This window comes from Otolemur garnettii, unplaced genomic scaffold, assembly GCF_000181295.1.
Source record: "Otolemur garnettii isolate 467f Iridium unplaced genomic scaffold, OtoGar3 scaffold00030, whole genome shotgun sequence".
NCBI lineage: Eukaryota > Metazoa > Chordata > Mammalia > Primates > Galagidae > Otolemur > Otolemur garnettii.
Window position 1 is genome coordinate 5,936,823 of NW_003852425.1, and position 20,750 is coordinate 5,957,572.

The 20,750-nt window shown below is 41.4% G+C and overlaps 1 protein-coding gene across 3 annotated transcripts in view; it reads right to left on the bottom strand.

Annotated features, from left to right (window-relative positions):
* The window catches only part of KCNN2 (potassium calcium-activated channel subfamily N member 2), a 138,026-nt gene that overhangs the window by 95,852 nt on the left and 21,424 nt on the right, over window positions 1-20,750 (bottom strand). For 2 of the 3 annotated variants that reach the window (XM_003788910.3, XM_023512691.1), the window contains one exon: window positions 1,595-2,013. The exons of the other annotated variant lie outside the window; for it this stretch is intronic. In XM_003788910.3, coding sequence (XP_003788958.2) covers window positions 1,595-2,013 — 419 coding nt within the window. The remainder of the gene's footprint in view (window positions 1-1,594; window positions 2,014-20,750) is intronic. 3 annotated transcript variants of the gene reach the window in all.

The following is a 20,750-nucleotide window of genomic DNA, read 5'->3' on the forward strand; positions in this document are numbered from 1 at the left end:
GCAATTCAATGCACAAAAAAGGCAAAGAAAGTCCCCAGTGGGAAGGAGAAGCAGGTGAGAAGTTTCCAAAGGTCATTTCTTCAGGGTGAAACTGACAGACTGCTTAATACATCTGAGTAGAGGAGAAGGACATTTATATAATGGGGGAGAATTTAGAGATGATTTAGTGGTGAGTATATAGAAATCTAAGCAAATAAAAAATAAGGCTATTATTACTCACAGAAGAAATAAAAAGAGGCCCAGGAAAGGAAAGCAATTGTAACATACTATGTTGTTCAGCTGTAAACGCAGCTGACATAGTCATAACAATGTAAATATGCACTATAGACTCCTGGGGGTTATATAACCTGGGCGGGTGGGGAGCAATTGTGAAAGGGGTGTGTTTATGTAAAAGAGGGACAGCAAAAATTCTAAAGTCAATAGAAAGCTCTAAAACTCAAAATCTACAGTAGCAATATAAGCAATTTTATTTAGAAATATAAAAAGCAATTAGTGAAGATATGGCTTAAAGAATTTAAAGTGACTTATTTTGGAGAGCATGACTAGGATGGGGGATGCCGTGGGTTCACTAGTTTTCTTTTCACAGCAATTCTCAGATTTTTTCTTCTTTCAACTATTTGAGTGTATAACTTTGACTTTAGAAAACTAGTTTTTAAGAAATCGGATTACTATAAAGACAAAAATCTGAACTTTCAACAGTCCTAAAAACTTCTAAATCATTCCCCTCTTTCTACTGCTAATTTTAACTGGCATTTTCTTAACCAAGGTCATATGTAAGGGCAGTCACCACCCCATTATGACCCAACCCTTCCTGTTTATGCCATAAATCTAGTTCTGTTTGTTCAATGGCAAAGTTAACATTATTAATGCTATATCCGATTAAGAGCTTTTGTAACCTGAGAATATGTGGCTCACTCTAGACCACCAGAGCTCTTCAGACAGGAAAACAAATAGATTGCCTCTTTTATTAATTGCTGAAAGTTCGATAAAATCTAATATATACACATATGTATACCCACAGCTCCTTACCAGGTAATCACATGAACACTTATAAATAGGCACAAGAATGCACAAACCACTTTAAGATAGTCACTAACGTTCAGCATCTCGCACCAACAGCTTTTCACTGCATTTCTGTCCCAACAATAAATAATGCTTGTAAGCGATCCGGCACAGAAATGAGTCGGTATTGCCATTAAACCAACATTCCCAATAGAAGGCTCCTGCACAATTGCTAGGTCTCCGATTTCGACACACACCATAAAGGCAGTCCTCTATTGAAACCCAATCCAATTCGAAAAGAAAATGTACACAATCACGAAAGCTCTACTATAGAGGATTAAACATCATACTTACTGCACCAGTCCCCAATATCGTAACTCATCTGAGGAATTACTGAGAACAAGACATTCTCCTGCACTCTACACACACACAAAAATCTTCAGAAAAACTTGGTCACAGTCATTTAGAAGCCTGTCAGAGAAACCCAAACTTTCAAGAGTGAGACGCTACGTGTCCCCATAACGTTTTCTTTCTCTCACTTTTGAAGACACCAGATGGCAAATTACGTTCTCAGGAAAAGAAACAAACTTACCTTTCACAAGCTCGGACAGTCCATGCGGCAATTATCCATAACGAGATACTAAAAACCAAGAGTACAGTTCCTGGGCATATAGTCATTAAAGTCTTCATAACAAAACGTGTATTGAAGTTTATCTTATTAAGCGCTCCAATGCTTCTAGAAGAGGCATCAGTGAACAGTTTGCTATGTAAAAGCATGACTCTGGCAATCAGATAGAGTCTTAAGAACATTGGTATAGATAAAATAATATCCACATCAGCGGTGGTTGTGGACGGGGCATAGGAGAAGGCAAGCCGGGCTGTCCACGTGAACGTATAATTCCCGGGTATGGGATGAATAGCACACACCAGTATTTCCAAGCAGATGAAGAAAATACGCTCATAAGTCATGGCTATTCTCCAGTCATCTGCTCCATTGTCCACCATGAACAACTGAAAAAATAAAGTAGAAAATCAGCTTCAGTATGGCATGAACGGTCCACAAGTGTTAGTGCAGATTTTAAAAATACATAACAGATGACTTTTAGACTTTTAAATGCTAGCCAGGTACACTATTATTAGAAAAGGGTATTAATACAAAATGAGAACTTCACTTGGTAAAAATTAAAATTAAAAACTTGCTACTCTGGAGCTAAAATGACTTTGGAGTCCACGTTCCTGGACAGTCATATAAGTAACATCATTTGGGAACAGGGGCTGGGACCTGTGAATCATGAACCCCCCCCTTCACTATCGGTGAAGTCAAATGGACTTGCCTGATAACAGGTTGTTCTTCTCTTTGAGTCTAGATTTAAATCCCTACACAATTCTAACTATATTCTCGGTGAAATCTATTTAGGGTGCCTCTGCAATCAGTTATACCCTATAATGCAACCACACATGAGCGTTCTTACAGGAAATCTTATTCTTGGCTTCAAAGAAAATCACAAGAAACCACGGACAAATGTGGCAGAAATATTTCTTCCAGCTTCCCCACGACTACGCTATTTTCTGTCTCTTTTTCTCTATTCTCCCATAGCCTACCCTTGGTTTATTAATTTCTTTACAATCTTTCTTTTGCAAAGATCCCTTTTTCCTATGTATGTCACTCCTTACACCGCAATCAGAGAAAACAAACTTTTAAAAAAAGGGAAAGCCAAAACATAAACAAATAAATAAAGAGTAAAAGGGATAGGGGAGAAGGCTTCTCTCTCTTCCCTGGCTTTTCATAAACAGGCCCACCAGCTTCTGGCAGTCCAAAGACAACCAGGGACATCTGGAAAGTGTGGTGGCTTTTCTGTCTGACACAGGATCTGTGGGGCTCCTGGGACTTAGGGCCAGGAAGCAAACCATGCTGCCGTGCTGACAGGCCCATGCCCCAGAAAGACCTCTGTTTTGAGAAGGCAGGTAAGTTCCAAAGATGCTGTCATCACTGTCTTTGGAAATTACTATCGGGTCCTTTTACAAGGAACATTGAGAAAAAAAAAAAAAAAAAAAGTACTGTTCTTTAAATCCACATTCGCCTTCCTACCAAAAATGGTATTACCCAGCTTGGTTGTCTATTTTCTTCACCAAACTTGGCTCTGAATGACTTAGCAGTTTTCAAAAATCAAATCCACCTCCAAAAGGACTAAGAAATCACCAAGACTCTGAATAGTCAAAAGCTGTGTGGCAGATTCTAAGCTCAATTCTGAGAGAGGCACTCCCCATACCAATCTGGGCAAGAGCAGTAAAAATGCAGGATCAGAACCTTCCCAGGGTGCAGTAAGGAAATGTCAGTCTGGGTCTATCATCCCGACACACTGCTATGGTAGCCTCCTGCCTCCAAGACCGGCCCCTGCTCTGTCCCTCCTGATGTGTTTGCTCCTCTCTAACCTTACCTCCTGTCTCTGCCAAGGCCCCCTGTCAGTGCCCACTTCCCTAACTAAGCTGGTCCCTATTGGAATCTTAATTCCATTGCCATTCTCAGTAGACTCACCCTTGAACTTCCCAGGTGACTCCCAATCTGGAACCTGGTGTCCAAGTTGCTGCAGGTGGACTGGGTCACCCCCACCCCCACACCTTCCAGCTTAGCTGGGCCCTCACTATCATCCTGTGACTGTTCCCTCAGCCCCCATAACATCTTTCTATCTCCTCAGGGGTCAACTCTGTTGCCCTCCCTCTTAGCACATGCTTCCCCCTACCCCCAATGCAGAGGAAATAACCCTCTATTTTAAATAACCTCACCTACATCCACACGCTTTCCTCCTATTTCCTTTATTTTGTGCTTCGTGAGTCTAAAGCAGTGGTTCTCAACCTCCCTAATGCTGTGATGTATTTTCATTGTTACAAAGGGCTTGCGACCCACAGGTTGAGAACCACTGGTCTAAAGCAATGTTACACCAAAATCCAGTTCTCTTGCATTAACAGCCTAGTTCCTATACCTCTTCCCTCTCAGCAGAGTATACAAAGTTAAGTCTCTACCACTGACTAAAAGCAAAACTTTAAAACCAAAGAGAACCAAGGCCAGCTCTACGTCTGCCCTCGGCTGTGTCTGTTTTCCCTCTTCTCCTTGAGCCCCAAACATTCCCCCAGGTGGATCTCGTCCCCATCAACCAACCAACACTACTTTTGTGAAGATGACTGATGATACTTTACTTGTGAAATCCAATCCTCCCATCTTAATTTTTATCCTACCAGACCTGTCATTCCTTCCTTCTTAAGTAAGCTCTTTTTCCTTGGTGTCTGTTATGTTGCTTTGTGCATCTGTTGCCACTCTGAAGTCTCCATCTTTTTCTCTCCATTTGAAGTGTCCCTACTCCACCAGTGCCCGTCTTTTTTCCCCTCACTCTGTACCTTCCTGGGTGATCTCATCCTTCACTCTGCATTACCACATTCTTCCTACTCCATTCTCTAATGAGCTCTTTAAAATGTAAATTATATAATCCATTCTGTCAAGATTAAACTCTTTCCAAGGACCCTCAAAGGCCTGATGGGCAAAATCTAATCTACATCCATAGCTTACAAGGCATTCTACAGTCTGATTTTGCCTATCTCTCCAACCTCAAGGCCTGATTATTCTCCTTACGTTTCTCTATGGTTGCAAATTCCATACCACACTACCCTAATCATGCTTCTGAGTCTTTGTATATATTCTGTCCCATGGCCTGGAAAATCTTCATCTAGAAAATTCGTATTGCTTCAACACCAAATTCCACATCACCTCCCTTAGGATATGGTCCATGCCCCACCCAAACCTGAAAACTCTCTCCTTTATTCCACCAAGATTCTGGTGTGTGTCTCTAATTGATCTGGCCACAGAGGACATGGAAGGATTTCTTCCTTAGACTGTCACCCCTACTTGCTTGTGAGGCTCCTTGAGGATAGGAGCCATGTCTACCCAGCAGAGGATAATACATCTTGATAAATGAACTGCCTTGTTATTTCTCATTTAATAAAGACTATCCTAATTCCTGGATAGGCCCTAATGTCAATTAAATGTGCTCATGGAAGATAATACGAAAGCTAAATATAAGTGAAATCTCTGACATTTTTCAAATTTATAGAAAACACATCCTACTAAATAATAGGTCACTGCAGCAGCATAATTTTGCACTTTCATAGGAAATCCAGATTACTTTCTTTTTTTTATTGGATCATAACTATGTACATTACTGCATTTATGGGGTACAATATGCTGACTCATATACAACCTAGAATGTTCACATCAAATAGGTCAACAAATACAACAATTGAATAAGTGAGGTGAATGATATGTTGATCAGATTACTTTCTTCTTTGTTATCTTCCTCAGAAAAATCTTCTGTTGCATAGTGGCTGATTACTGTGAAGGGGTCGTCATACTTTTATTATACCACATAGTTCAATGCTAAAGTTGAGGTGGAAATATTTTCCCCTCCTCTCTATGTAACTCCCACCTACAATGTTGCTTGTTTATTCATTTATGTTATAAATATCCAGTGCACTGAATGTGCTATGTGCTACAATGTGCTACATTGACATTGTGCTACATAAAAGCCATACTGTGGGAGGCGGGCAGGTTGAATTCCTCCTGGGCCTTCCAACTCTGGATAAAGTGGCCAGTCAGGAGAATATCTACATGACTATTCCTGCATGGGATTCCACCGTGGTTAAGTCCTTCAGATTCTTGATCAGTAGTTTAAATTAGGGATGTTAAGATAGCTGAAAGGGACAAAACTTGTTTTCCCCTTCTCTGCTCCCTGTGTATGTTATCTGGCCACTTCAGATGTTCCATTACTCTATGTCCCTATTTACCCAACTGCTGCCCTTCGCCCAACCTTCCTGGGGGCCTTGAGCTCCCCTTTCTTTAGTCTTTAACTGCTGTGCATTCTTGCACATTTACTCTATTACTATACACAAAAAAGGACCCCAGAGAAGCAAGACCAGGGCTGCACTGTCTTGAGCTGCCAGCAGGCACAAAGGACTGTTTATGCCTTCCCAGGCTCTCAGGCTTCTATACATCAAATTTGTGAGTCTTGTGTTTTTTCCAGCACCATCCCCTTGTTGACCACTGTCCCAGGCTGGGGTCTAAGAGAATCTTGATGGCATATACCAGCATTTTCAACAGACAGTTTGTGTATTGCAACAAACTTTCACTAGGACAGAAAGACAAAGTCAAGAAAGCAACTTCAAACAATTTAATAAAGCAGTTATTTTCTGGACATTCCTGTGAAGGGAACAATAAAGAGATAAAAGAGATAACACATCAGAGACAGCAGCAGATGCAGTCATTGGTGAAGACCCCTGGAGAAGCACAACGTAATGCCAGACCTGGATTAGGAGAAAAGCCAGTCATGTCCACCACCAGGGGAAGAACATTCTAGGCACAGGAAATAGCACAGGTAAAAGACTTGACTTTATAAACACTTAGCATGCTTAAAGAAATAAAGGAACACCAGTGTGTTTAAAATAAAACGATCAAGAGGCAGAATGAAGGACTGAGTTTGAAGAGACAAACTAGCCCCAGTGGTGCAAGCTCTTGTAGGACATGGTATTGAGACTGGATTTCATTCTAAGTGCAGTGGGAACCCAATGAAGGAAATTAGTCGGAAGAGTGACATGATCTGATTTATAGCTTCAAGGGTTCATCTGTACTGTTCTGGGGAAACTAGAGAGGAGAGAGAGAGAGGCAAGCGTAGAAGGAAAGATACAAGTTAAGAAGCTCTATGCATGTAATTGGTTGTAGTTTTCCCATGACCTGGACATGAAAATGGAGATGGTGGGTGCACTGGATTCAGTTTCTATAACTGACACACACAGTGGATGGGGGTGATGTTTCCTGAGGATATGGCTCAGTGGGGAGGGGCGAGTGAGAAAGAAAAGGTCCCCTTCTGGCCACTGACATCTGAGTATAGATGCCAAGTAGCCAGATAGACGTGCAAGTTCGGAGAAGTCTAAACTACTGAAACAAATTTGAGCGGCATCACTACGTAGGTTGTTTTATGAGAACAAAGGAAAAATCAGAGAAAGTGAAGAAAACAAAACAGTACTTGAGGCCACGTCCTCAGGAGCCTCAAACACGGCAGGTGGTTGGAAGGTCAAGACATAAGAAGATGTGGAAAGAACAGGCTGTGAAGCAGGAAGGAAAGAACGCGGTGTCCTAGGAGCTGAGAGTGAAGGCTGTCAATTATAAAGTGTAAAACAGTATTTACTGGGTTTGGGGATATGGTAATGAGCTCAATATTCTGCAGAAAATGAAAACATTCTCAACATCACAGTCATTCAACAACTCACTCAACGTCAAGTTTTACAATCCACTACAGAAATATTCCCACTACATTCCATATAATTACCATGATACATATGGTCTGTTTTAAGCTGACTTGTAGGGGAGATGCAGTAATAAGACAGAATAATATTAGAACATCTCTAAATTCATTTTTCCTTCTGATGTTGTTAAGAGAATAAAGATATTTTGAGGCAAAAATACAACAGTTTAATCTATTTTAATTCTACAGCTGTGGTTAATCGTCTTGGCCAGAAGTCTATAGTAACTTGCAGGCATAACACAGCATATGGCCTCAGAACATATACCACCACCAGTTTGAAATTTCCAGTCCAACTATTTCATATTTGCTCAGAAAATGAAGACATCATATACCTCATGTTCATCATTTAAGATTAGCTGACAGTGAGCAGCCTGTCCTCATCAGAAAAGGGTCTGGGGTTTAGTGGGCGGAGCCTGCTGCAACATCAGATCACCTGCTGCCTCTGGAAGGCGCTTAGCTGGGAAGCCCCAAACCACCTGCTGTGAATGCTGCTTCTCCTCCAAGAGGCTGCAAGCACTCACAGTCTGGGACAGTGTCTTATCATTCAGAGTTCCCTTCCTAGAAAATAACCTACAACACTGCTCAATGGAAAACTAGGGCTTAAACGCAATACCCGCTGAATAAAATAATTTTAGTCCTGTATCTGTTAAGAAAGTAAGCAGAAGAGCCAGAAAAATTCTGAAAAGGAAGAATAACAAGAGAGAAGCAGAAGCCACAGAGAGTTGAAGTAAAAGAAATGAATTATTAAAAACCATGTGAAACTGTCATATAACTGAGAGCCCAATGGAACAGAACAGGAAGTTCAAAATAGGTTCAAAAATTTCAAATAGTTCAAAATACACTGGGAAATTCGTAATATTACAAAGGCAGGCTCTCAAAAACATACAGTTCACTGAAAAATGATTTAGGGACAACTAAGTAGTCATCTGGAGAAAAGTAAAGATAAATCCATGCTTCCTACCCGATAAATCAAGAAAAATCCCAAGTGTCAAAAAGATCTAGATTTGAAAATGAAATTTATTACTAACATAATTAGAGGAAATCATGTGAGAATTATAATGTCACTTCAGAGAAAGGAGGGCCTATTTTAACACTAACATAAACCCCAGAGCCTTAAAAGAAAACACAAGTATAAGATCCATTTGACTGCATTAAATTTTAGTTTTCTACACCTGGCCAAAACCACAAGAAGAGAGTAGAAAGAAAACCACCAAACCAGGGCATGGGGAAATGTTCACAACTCCTATCCCAAAGGACTAATTTCCCCAATATGTAAAAGTCCCCACACATTAAGATGGAGACAAGCAGTGCACTGAAAGGATGAACAAAGAATACAAGCACCAGGTCAGGGGAAAGAAAATGAAAAGAGCTCCTAAACCTATGAAAAGGATGCCCAGCCGCAATCGGAGAGGAAAATGAGGCACCATTTTGACCTGTCAGATTAAAAAGGATGTGAACGTTGCATAAGTGCTATGCTCCTGAGTGAGGAAATAGCACCTGCCCGTATTGGAGGTGAAAGTATAAATCGGTTATGATTCCTAAGGAGGGAAATGTATCAGGCTTTAAACACACATCCTCTCTGACGACGCAATTCCACTTCTTTACAATGAAATGTGTCACATCGATATATTTGCATGTGTGAGAAACAGTGAATGTAAATAATTATTTGTTGCGGCACTGCTTGTATATTAGCAAAAGACTGCAAAGCATCTGAATCATCTAATATGGGGAAATGGGTTAAACAAAGAGCAGATGTCTACGAAAAGGAATAGTGTGACACTGAAGAAAGATGAGGAAAAGTTGTTATGTGCTACTAAAAAGAAAGCCTAGTAAGTACTGAGGGTTTTTTTTTTTTTTAGAAAAAAGTAAAATATATGCTGCTATGCATACAGTTTTGTGAAAGAGGAGGACGCGTATTTGTATTTGTACATTCATACGAGGTCTCTGAAGGAATACTCCCGAAATTAACTACAAACTTAAGGGAGGTGAACTGAGTGGCCAGAACCCCCATGGAAGGAAGCCTTTCAATTATATAACTTTGAACATTTTTCATTAGGGCACCGTGTGGATAAATAAATTGAAATTAATAAGTAATAAGAAACAGGGAATATTAATGTTAAAAAAAAGAAGGATCAATGAGAATGAATGAGTTCATTAGACAGCCACGTCCCTCCCAACGAATACTTTTTGTAAGCAAAACAGCAAAAGTAGAAAGCACTAATTGAGGTTCTAAATGACAGTGTGCAGAACCAAGCACAGGAATCCAATTTATACCCAAAATAGTCTGCTAGTAAGACAAAACCTTGAGGCATTACATGATGTAACTGTTTGCAACAGCATGAGGAAAAATAAACAGGATTCCTCGATTAAACCAAATATTCAATAAAACCAAGCTCTCTCTCTTTTTTTTTAGGTCACTTTCTGAGTGCTGCTAGGTGTAAGCTTCTAGGGATACAAAAATGAAAAAGCCTCTCTGTGTTTGATCAAGAAGAACAGTCAGAATGAAAGGTTTATACTGAAATTTCTATTGGAGTGTGTGCCTTTGGGAAGTGCAGTAACAGAGGTGGGAAGCCACGCTGAGGACGTCCAGAGGGGCCAGAGGAAGCGGAGTCACAGAACACAAAGTGCTATCCCACTGAGGTCTTCAGATAACCCTGGGACCACGAACTTCCAAGTTCACTTTTAGGACATTGTTCAGATAATAGCCCCAAACAAAAATGCACAGAAATGTTTTTATTCAAAAAAAAAAAAAAAAAAAAAGAGCCCTCTTCCTTAGAAACCAGCATATGAAACAGAGTAACAAAAAGCACTATAAAGGCAAGCCAAATAGTTTTTCATTATTAAGGGATTGCCAGGACTCAATCAATAGGAAAAACCACAATGGCCAGTCACAAACTAGGTCAAAAGACAAACAGATAGAGAAAGAAGGCTTTTCAATGGTCTCATTGAGATGTCCTCCAAGACTCTTAGTCCAGAACCATTGGAGGAAAAAAAAACGCGAAGTGTTGTGTTCAGGACTCAGCAGTCCTCAGAACAACTGAGGGGAAACCAGCTCAGCTCCCCACCCGCCCTGCAGCCCTTCCTCCCTTTCGTGTCCTGTGCTCATTCTAGCAACTCTGTGCATTTGCACTGCCCTAAAATTTCTCTGCATCCAAGGAGGAAGAATTTGAAAACTCATGCAGGAAAGCATTAATCTCTTCACTGCCATCCCCTCCCTGGGAGAAAAGTATGCAGAAAATAACCTTTGTTGGAAGGCAGAAACCCACCACTTAGATCCGAGATAGGCTATTAAGTTGTTATATGACTTTGGGAAGTCATTTGAATTTCGTTAACCCAATTTCCATCATCTCTAAAATGGAAATAATGTTATTTGCTATCTTGGAAAGCAGATGTAATGATGAAATGGACACACGTCACATGTTACAGGCAACATTAAGTGGCTAAGCCAAACTCATTCCCATTCAGGAAGACTGAAATTAAGTGTAGCTACATGATACAGTCCTGAACTGAAGTCATAAGCAAGAGGTGGCTGAAGAGCTTTGCTTTTTTTGTGGATTAGAAAGACAGACATGGCTGATGTGGCCTTTTTCCTGCCCTTCCTCCACCTTTAAACAGAGGTGGTACCCAGATCTGCACCAGCCATCCTGCGACCATGGACTCACAGTAATTCCAGCCCAGATATCATAAGCCGCTGAACGAGCAGTCATCTACCCCATTTGCTTAAGCCACTATCACTTGGATCTTCTATTATGTGAGCAGCTGAATCTGACTACGTTTAATTTAATTTGTATAGATCAAAGTTCTATGTAACCATCTATAAAAGCAAAAAAAAAAAACCTTCTTAACTTAAACAATTTATGGAGAGAACAGTCAACAGTTTAGAAGGAATGCACCTCAAATATTGAAATTTAAAGCAATATTCATTGAGCGGTGAAGTTATTTCTGGGTGAGTGGCTTTTGTTCATGCCTTTTAAATATCAACCAACTGTTCTGAATATCTGGTAGTGTGACTCATAGGAAACACATACACATTTGCGAGCCAGAAAAGCTTGGATTTAATTTTTGGCTTGACCACTTACTAGCTGAATGGTTTGGAGCCACATATACAATCTCTCTCTAAACTTTTTCTCATCTAAAAAAAATGAAAATAATATCAAAATCATATATGTGACTCCCACAAAGCAATATCCGCTAGGCTGACCCTTGAAAAGTTTTCCCAAAGTAACAGTATTCTTTGGACCCATGACAAGTACACGAATTAAAAGATAACTTGTGATAGGAAATGGAAAAATTAGATAAGGAAGAGGAGGAAGGGAAGTTGGTAAGGAAAGAGATTCAAGCAAACTCAATGTTGGTAGGCGCTCTAGAAACTGCCACTGTTCCTATTTGAGAAAGAAGAATTCCTGTTATTTGCTAAAACAATGAGTTGCCGGAATTCTCCTCTTCTGATTTAGAAAAGAGCTTTATCCCTAGATCAAAAGTCCTAGAATTATCCACTGGGCTCTAGTGATGGGTAAGGTTATAATAAATCCATCCTCTTTTGTTCTTAAGACCTAATTAGAATCTCAACCTCCTGCACGTGGCTTTTCACAGCTGACCCCACACCTTCTGGGATCCTGGTAAGGCAGTTCATGCATGTAGATATATGACCTGATAATTATTCTTTGGAGTTTATGTAAGTTGTCTCTAAAAATTACTTTTGAAATTCTTCAGTAAGATAGAATAATCATTTTTCCCCTTTTGATTCTAGCAACAGAAACAGTATCACAGAAAGCACCAGGGTGCCTGGCTTATGAGTCTGTACTCTCTAGAATCTAAAGGCCGGTGATCTCAGTTTGACTCTGCCATGACCACTGATAAGCTCTGTGACCGGAGAAAAATCACCTCCGCTTTCTGAGCATCCGTTTCATCATTTTTTCAGGAGACCTACTCACAGGACTGAAAGAAGACGGAATGAAACAGTCCTCAACATTGTTACTTTCCTGATACTTCAGTCCTGTGTCAGTAGCTGGTCTCCAATAAATGTAATCTTAACTAACCAAAGGTGGACTAAGGAGGGACGGACACAGAGACCAACAATCCTAATGGAAAGGATGAAAAGCAAGGTTAGAAAAAACCAGAAGCTCACAGTTCCTCCATGGTCAGTTTCTTATTTATTGGCATGCTTGTTTTAATTGTAAGTTTTGGTAAGCATCCTCAAATTATTTCTAGAAGCAGATGGAGAGTAAATCATAAAGTAAGTCTGGTAATCCTTAAAGCCATGAGATAGTTAAGTATGAGCCAACTTATTTGATTCCAAAAATTAAATCTGAAATGATAAAAACTCTCCATTTTCATTTGCAACACTATAGTAATAGGGCTACACAGCTCAAATGTATTCCCGTGGCCTCAGCTATTTTTAAGAGCTTAGAAAGTGAGCTCAAAGCCGGTTCACATTTATTGTCTCGTTTGCCCTTAAAAGAGTGCAGTGAAAGCTCAGGCAGCTGGAAGAATGTGGTCCGGGTCACAGTGTGAGTCAGTGAAAAACCTGAAGCCAAAGTTCAGGTCCCCGGCACTCACATCGTTTGATGGGGGCACCGGGCAATACGAACAAGTTGGAAGCAAATCAAACTTATAAAGCAAATAAACACTTATCCAGTAATTTGCATTTTGATTTCCACAATGTGACATCTTTACTCCCTGATGATTGCAGATGACCTCCTGCTTCTCTGGCAGGAGCAAATATTTCAATTAACTTGCACGATACATTCGATGTCCTGTGGCAACAGAAATAGACTATGTCCTAGTTTAGGCTTCCTCCAAGTTAGATATTCTTCATTCTGAAAACTTTTTTTGAATCCAGTAGTATAGAACCTCACGTTCCATACGGTATTTGAGATGAAACTTGAAAGCTGTTTTGAAGAGTGTTTAACTCATCATATGTTAATGGAAACGAGGCCCTGTTCTAGCCCGTCATGCGCATTAATTCATGTAAAACACCCATACGGTGCCTCCTGGTATTATCCCCATCTTGAAGATGAGGACCTTGAGGCTCAAAGGTTAAGGAATTGGCTGGGGTTGGATGGTGCTGAAATACAGTTCTGAAGCCACACGATCTGGCTTCAAAGCCTGTGTCCACAGTAAGTATACTGCCGCTTCTTACGTACATAGCCAGCCACAGACACCGTTATGAAGAATAGAGAGAAGAACGCCAGTGCCAACATCACATGAGTCCATATATTATTGACTGGCTGGAATATCCAGAGCCCTCTCTTTTAGCAAAAGAAAGAGCAAAAATAAACAATGGAGAAGCTGATTGAAGGAAGAGATCTATTGCATTTAGTTAATAACTTACAGCAGCAAGTACTCACAGATAACACACACACACACACACACACGGGCGCGTGCGCGCACGTGCACGCATGCACACAAACACACACACAGCAGATACAAGTCATCAAAAGAGACCCAACAGACTTAGCTAATGAAAGAATTAACAACTGACATGCCTCCTACTTCACACATCACAACACAATGCTAAGGCCTATGTTCCAAGTAACAAGGCTAACCTCAGTAAGGGCTCCGTGAGAATCAACCAATCCTCTTTTTGAATAAGTGGATGTGCAGAATCCTTAATGCTATGTCTAAATTGTAGCAGTATCTCTATCCAGATTGTTAAAATAAAAATTGATATGGATTAAGTTACTGTCCACCTCAAAGCACTAAAACAAAATGATGACCAGCCTAGAAGACTGTACACAGGTAAACTACCTTTGTGGCAGTTTGGGGGACGAGGTGAATGACATTTTCAGACTGTTCTTGGCAACGGGGAACACATGCCAGAAACGTGGGATGCAAGAGCCCAGAGACTGAGAACAGAAGTGATTGCTACAGAGTGTGCCGTAGCAAGAAGAGAACAGGAGGCTTAGCATGGGGGCTCTTGCCTATAATCCCAGCACTTTGGGAGGTCAAGGTAGGGGCATCACTTGAGGTCAGGAGTTTGAGGTTACAGTGAGCTATGATGATGCCACTGCACGCTAGCCCCAGCAACAGAGGGAGATCCTGTCCCAAAAACAAAAAAAGAGGAGGAGGAGAAAGAAAAGAAGGGGGGGGGGATAGGAGAGGGAAAGAGAAGAAAACAGGGGAGGGGAGGAAAGGGGCGGAGGAAAGAAGAGAAGGAAGAGAAAAGAGAGGAAGAGGAAACAAGAGAGGAAAGAGGAGAAAGAAGGCACTAGAAGCTAGTAAACAAAGAAACAAGTCATCACGCTAGCATGTCTAAATAAAAATCGACTGGAAATAATTACACTTATCAGCATACTCACACAATCACAATGACTAATTGGGAGGAGGCTGAAAAGACACAATATAAACAAAATACCAAACATCAATAGGACAGAGGAGAGGAGGAAGGAGACGAGAAGGAGGCCTCCACGGGCGGCTACATTATACAAGAGAAGGACAGAAATTCTAATCAACTTTAAACACTGTTAAATATACCCATTTGCTCACAATTTGAGTTACCACTAAAAGAGGGGATGTGAATTACATAACATCTAAACTGCTAGAGAAAGAAAGGAATTTTTAAAGATCTTCACATCACCCAAAATAAGAAAAGAAAGGAGAAAGATAGAAGCAGTGAAAACATTACAAACTCAAAATAATGACAGAAATAGGTACAAAAATAACAGCTGCCAGGAAAAAATGTAAGTGAACCAAGCGATACATCCAAACTATAATGTTGAGTGGGGAAAACAAAGCAAGTTGTAAAGTACCAGGTACAGCCCGGCGTCCACGTGAAACTGGGCCACTTCTAAGTACAAGTGTACTTGGTGAGCACGGGAACGCGAGGACGGGAGGATGCACACAGATTTCTGAATGGCAGTTGCCTCTGCAGACACGAGCAGTGCAAGCAGACTTGGAAGAAAGTGGGGGCTATTTCAACGGCAAGAGTCATGTTCTTTTCTCTCAAGATAAACGCAGTCTGGATGGTGGGGGGAAAGAAATAAAAAACCTCTCCTGCTAATGGGTAAAGGCTAGGAGCCTCTGAGAACCAGCTGAGACCCTCCTCTGAAACGTCAGGGGGTCTAGTCTCAGAGTCTCCCTCATCGCTCCACGCAGTGGGGCCTTTCTTCTCCCCTTCCTCACGCACAGTGTTAAAGCTGGAACAAATGAAGAAATGGTGAGAGAAGAAAAGTCTCCAGAATGATTCTTCAGGCTCAACTGCTCTTGGCAACGGGGAACACATGCCAGAAACATGTGATGCAAGAGCCCAAAGTCTAAGAACAAACCACAAAGAAGAATTTTTTTTAGCTGTTTTTTAATTTTTTTTTTTTCCTAAGCTGAGCTCTCAAAGTTAGTTAGAAGAGAACATTACGAAACACGTTCAACCCGGTCTCATGCCAGTCAAGGTTAGCAAAAAAATGCACTAAACTGTAGTTTAGAGTTTAATTCCAAAAATGTTCTTTTAAAAATATTCTACTTTACTATTTAATGGCTGCCATATGTCGTTATATTTATAGTTACTTCCCTGATTTTAAAACAACAAAATAGATGCTAAGTGGTAAGTCTGTCACAACTAGCCAGGCCTGTAATTAAGTCCAAATCGTGGGGGAGATGAGAGCTCATCGCCCACGTGGGAAGACCAGGTGGTCAGGGCTCATACTGGTGATTTTTCATATTGATTATTAATTTGTAGTCCTTGCAGTCAAAATAATACAAATATTCTTTCTCAGTGCTATACCTTGATTAAAGAAGTAGCTAAGTGGCCACAGTGAAGTTTGGTTTTCTCTGGAATACTAAGAGGCTCCATTTTTTTCTGCCTTCACTGCTCTGGGGAGGGTGATCTAGGAAGTCTTCCAGGATTGCTAACCATTCTAACACGAGAGGGCTGCATCCTGGAGGTACAGTGTCAAAAGTAAGAAAGGTACAGAGTAAAAACATAGCTCCTTCTTCTGAAGTGTTCTCTACGGAAAAGAAGAACGGCCAGCCTGTTGATCAATCAGTAACACTACATAGAGCCTGCACCCTACCCACCGGGAAAGATTCCAGAGGCAGAAGTATTTGCTGACGGTTTAGCTAACCATCCCTTTAACTTCCACACAGTATCACTTGTCCTCTCTTCTCTGCCACGGGAGCTTATATGATCAGCACACAGAATGAAAATAAGAAATAAATCAATCTTTCAGATGGCAGCAGTTTCAAATTTCCATATTTCTTTTGAACATATTAAGTTCAAAACTACTGCCAAAAAAGTGGGATCTGAGGGTATACGATTTTTAAACTGGCAAGCAATATACAAAAATCCAAGGGAAAATTAAAGAAAGAAAACCAGCTGACTATATATTTCTAGACACCAAAACTTAGAGACGTGATAGAAAGACTAGATACATTTGTTATGAATTTTAATCAAACACTCATTTTGAGCCTCTATCACACACCAGCCCCTAGTGGAGACAGAGAGATCAAATGGAATGGTCCATGACATCTAGAGACTCACAGCACAAGCAAGGAAAAGTCTGTGTAAATCAACATTCAAAATTCTGTTTGAAAATACCTACTACTCTCAGGCAGTGTGATTTGGGGCAAGTCACACAACTTCTCTATGCCGCACTTTCCTGAAGAAAATAATACTACCTCCTTCATTAAGGTGGACAATTAGAAGATCATCCAGTTTGGCTCTTAGCAAGAAAGAGGCTTAACAAATACGCAGCATTACCCACACGCATCATCATCGCTTATTATATATTCCGTTAGTGTTCGTATCATTATAGGACATGATCACAGATGAAGGACAACCAGGGCAGCCTGTGGGGTCGGGAAAAGCTCGCCAGAAAAGGGCCACCGAAGGCGAGTCCAAAGGCCCCTGGCTGAAGGACAGTCTGGGGAAAAGTTGCAGGTGCGGCCAGAACAAAGGTGAAAGAATGGCACAGCTTTGTCTTTGGTCCCCCAACAGGCTAAGATGGTTCAGATAATGAGCGCAGCGCGCACACGTGCTGTCAACAGAAACGAGGCTCAAGGAACGGCAGGGAGGATGACAAAGAGCCAGATACGGCATGAGAAGGAGCCGGGCTTTTCCTCCTCCAGGCCGTAAGCAGCGAAGATGATCTCCGCGGCTGATGTCAGTTACATCAATCCTGTTGAATCAGTATTTGTAAATTCCAAATATGCAATAGTGAAAAAAAATGTAAGGTTTTAGAGCCTGGGGACTAACATCTACAGTGTTATGAAGGGAGAAATGGAAGGAGATGGCAAAAGGGCAGGAGAGAAAGATGAAAAAGAAAAAAGCGGAAGGTGGAAGGAACGGAAGGAAGGGAGCGAGTGCAGGCAGGCGGGGGGAAAGACTGGTGCCCCCAAAATGCCTCACATCTTCAGACTCACCAGTTTCACAAAAGCAGAAGAGAACAACACATCTGCATCTATTTAACATAAGATAGAGCACTTCAACTCACCAAATTCATTCCGCATTTATTAAAATAAACTTTGTAAGACAGGGACAGATCTGTATACATAGGGTAAGGAATCATAATTGTTTTTCAAGAATTATTTTTGAAATTGAAGAACTTCTTTACTTAAAGATGCATACTTTAATTACAAAGACAAGTGGATATAGATTATATACTACTTAAAATAGCAGAAAAGGGACAGCAAATGTGCAGATTTGTGCACACCGGCTTCCATGCCCTTCCTTCTCCTGCAGTCAGGGCAGAAGGATCCATCGCTCAGGCCCCTCCCAGCACAGCCCTTCACAGCCTGAAGAATCTCAACCTTGTCCTCCAGACAGTTATGATCACGGGATAGGTGTTGGCATCTGGAAAGACACCTACCAGCCATATGCAACTAGAATAATACACCTTGTATTATTACAGGGATTATTGGGGACCTCTCCCTGGACTACCACACCACTACTCTAGTTAGATACATGGATCCAATAAAGAACGTCAAAGAAAAAGTTTTCAGACTTGAATTAGAGGTTTAGATGGGAATCCCAGGAGGCAGCAGTTATGGCGCAGACTCAGTGTGTGACACCTTGAGTGTATGAGAGCGTCAGTGCTGGTCCCCACCCTCTACTTCACTGCTGTGAGTAACTTAGTACCAGTTTCTATCCCATCACTGTGGCTCTTTCTGAATAGCCCCTAGAGACATATGGAAAAGCCTAAATAAAACATATTTCATGGAACAACTAATTATGGATAAAGATTATTCTATCATGGTCCCCTTAAATCAACTGTGCTGAGCCGAAGGTAACATAACATAAAATTCAGAAGGAATGATCTCCTTCATCTGTATGAAAGTAAATCAAATGTCGAATATCATGGGTTTTTAAGAGGTGGTTACTTTTTTATGTTTATAACTGACATGAAAAATGGTACAACTTTACTCATATATTCCAGATAAAAATCACACCTAACAGTAAATGTCTTGCTGCAAAAAAGAAAAAAGAACCTTTGAAGTCAGAGATCTGAACCTGACTCTCCGCTCTGCGGCTTGCTAGCTGACTAAGAATCACAACTGAGATGAAATGACACAATGTTTATGACACACCTAGCACAGAGCTTGCTCCCAGCTGGTACCTAACACAGGAGGTTGGACGATCAAGTTCACTAACTCATCCTAGAAAAGACGCTCCTTACCTCGCTGCTGAGCATACTGTGGTCACCTTCAAAGTGCTCCCCGTGAGAAGCTGTGTATTGGTGCCAGGGCCTCGTCTACCTTTCAGTGTAATTTTAGAACTCTTCTTCTGGAATAGCCATTAGAGCAGTTGTATGAGGTCTGACAATTAAGTCCACAAACTCATTACAGAAAAAAATGCCACACGCCTCTTTGCTGACTATCACCCTGCTATTCAGACACCGAGGCCAGTGCCGAGTCCACCTTTCAAGGCATTTTTATTTTTGCAGTTTTTGGCTAGGCTGGGTTTGAACCCACCACCTCCGGTATATGGGGCCGGCACCCTACTCCTTTGAGTCATAGGGGCCACCCCAAAGCATTTTTTCTAGGACAAGTTCAGGAACTTAACTGTCAGACTTCATAGGATGAGAGCTCTGATAGGCTTTCCAAAACAAGAGTTCCAAAAGTACTCTGAAGGTGGGTGAGGCATGGGTGCACAGCTTCCCAAGGCAAGTGCTTTGAAGGTGACTACAAGCAATGAGGCCTGTGGCACTTTCTGTAGCATGAGTTCCTGAACTTAACTGTCTGACCGCATGCAGATTAGTCATTAGTTATTTTACTTTTCCAAGGAACAGTCATAAAACATGAAGCCAACAAATCCTGACTTCCCTTTCTATTGCAAAGGTTTCCACGTCGGTGGGGTCTTTCTCTATGCCACACCAACCCCAAAGCATGAAGCGGGGCTTGTTACGTCTTCAGCATCTCCCCTCTGCTTCACCTTCCCTTCCTAGACTGCGTTTGCGAGGTCGCTCTTTTAGCACATTCCTGGAGGGATATCACTTTCGTCTCACTGCTACCTTTGCTGCCATATCTAATACTTGAGAGAATTACCAAATACTCTGTGGATGAAAGAGTGAGAGGGAAGCACAGGGCCTGCGTGCACAGACCCCCCCACCCCCTCAGAGAAGGCCACATCCAGAAACAGGGGACTTGGTGAAGAAAAGTGCATCCAAATCCTTCAGACGACAGGACCAAACCCAGCTAAGAAGTTCTTTCACTGAAGGGCACACAGTGGTTCAGTTATTGTAACTGAACACCTGGGCAAATGAGAAAACACTTTTCTAAAATACTACCCTCACGTTTCTTCTTTTGAGTCTTTAGATTTATTTATTATTGACACATAATCACTAAGATACTCGCTTGTTCTATTAATTAAGCTCATCTGCTCCACTCAAGAAGGCTCGCACATTGACAAAAACGTCACTCAAAACAATTTTATAAACTAGAGGCATGATATTAAATCCAAGAGCCCAGAGAGACATTCTGAACACAGGCCCAATCACGTGGGTTTAACAGAAGCAAGCTGCTAATCCTTGGAGTGGCTAATTTCCAGGGGCGGACGTGTGACCAGAGTTGTAAGAGCAAATGCCATCCATCCATTTGTTTCAAGTAGAAAGTTTGTAATAGTAACAAGGTTAAACAAAAGGAAAACACAGGTCTGGGACTTCTAAGGTGCCAGCTGCTGTGCAGCCATTTTCAAAGGCTATTTGTGAACCATGTAAGACACAAGAAACATTATGTACAGGAGAGAGCACTGCCCTGCGGCTCTCTTATTAACAGGACGATACTCTGTCGTTCTCCCCCAAGTGCAACTGTCCCGATCCATGAACACTATCACATTATTCCAGGTTACAAAGGAATCTGGATCATCAACACATACCACGACTCCCTCCCCCACCTCCTTGCCCATCACTGTCCTGGAACTGTCAGGGAAGGATGTGGACAGCAGATGGGGACTAGCTCCTGTCCTTCCCC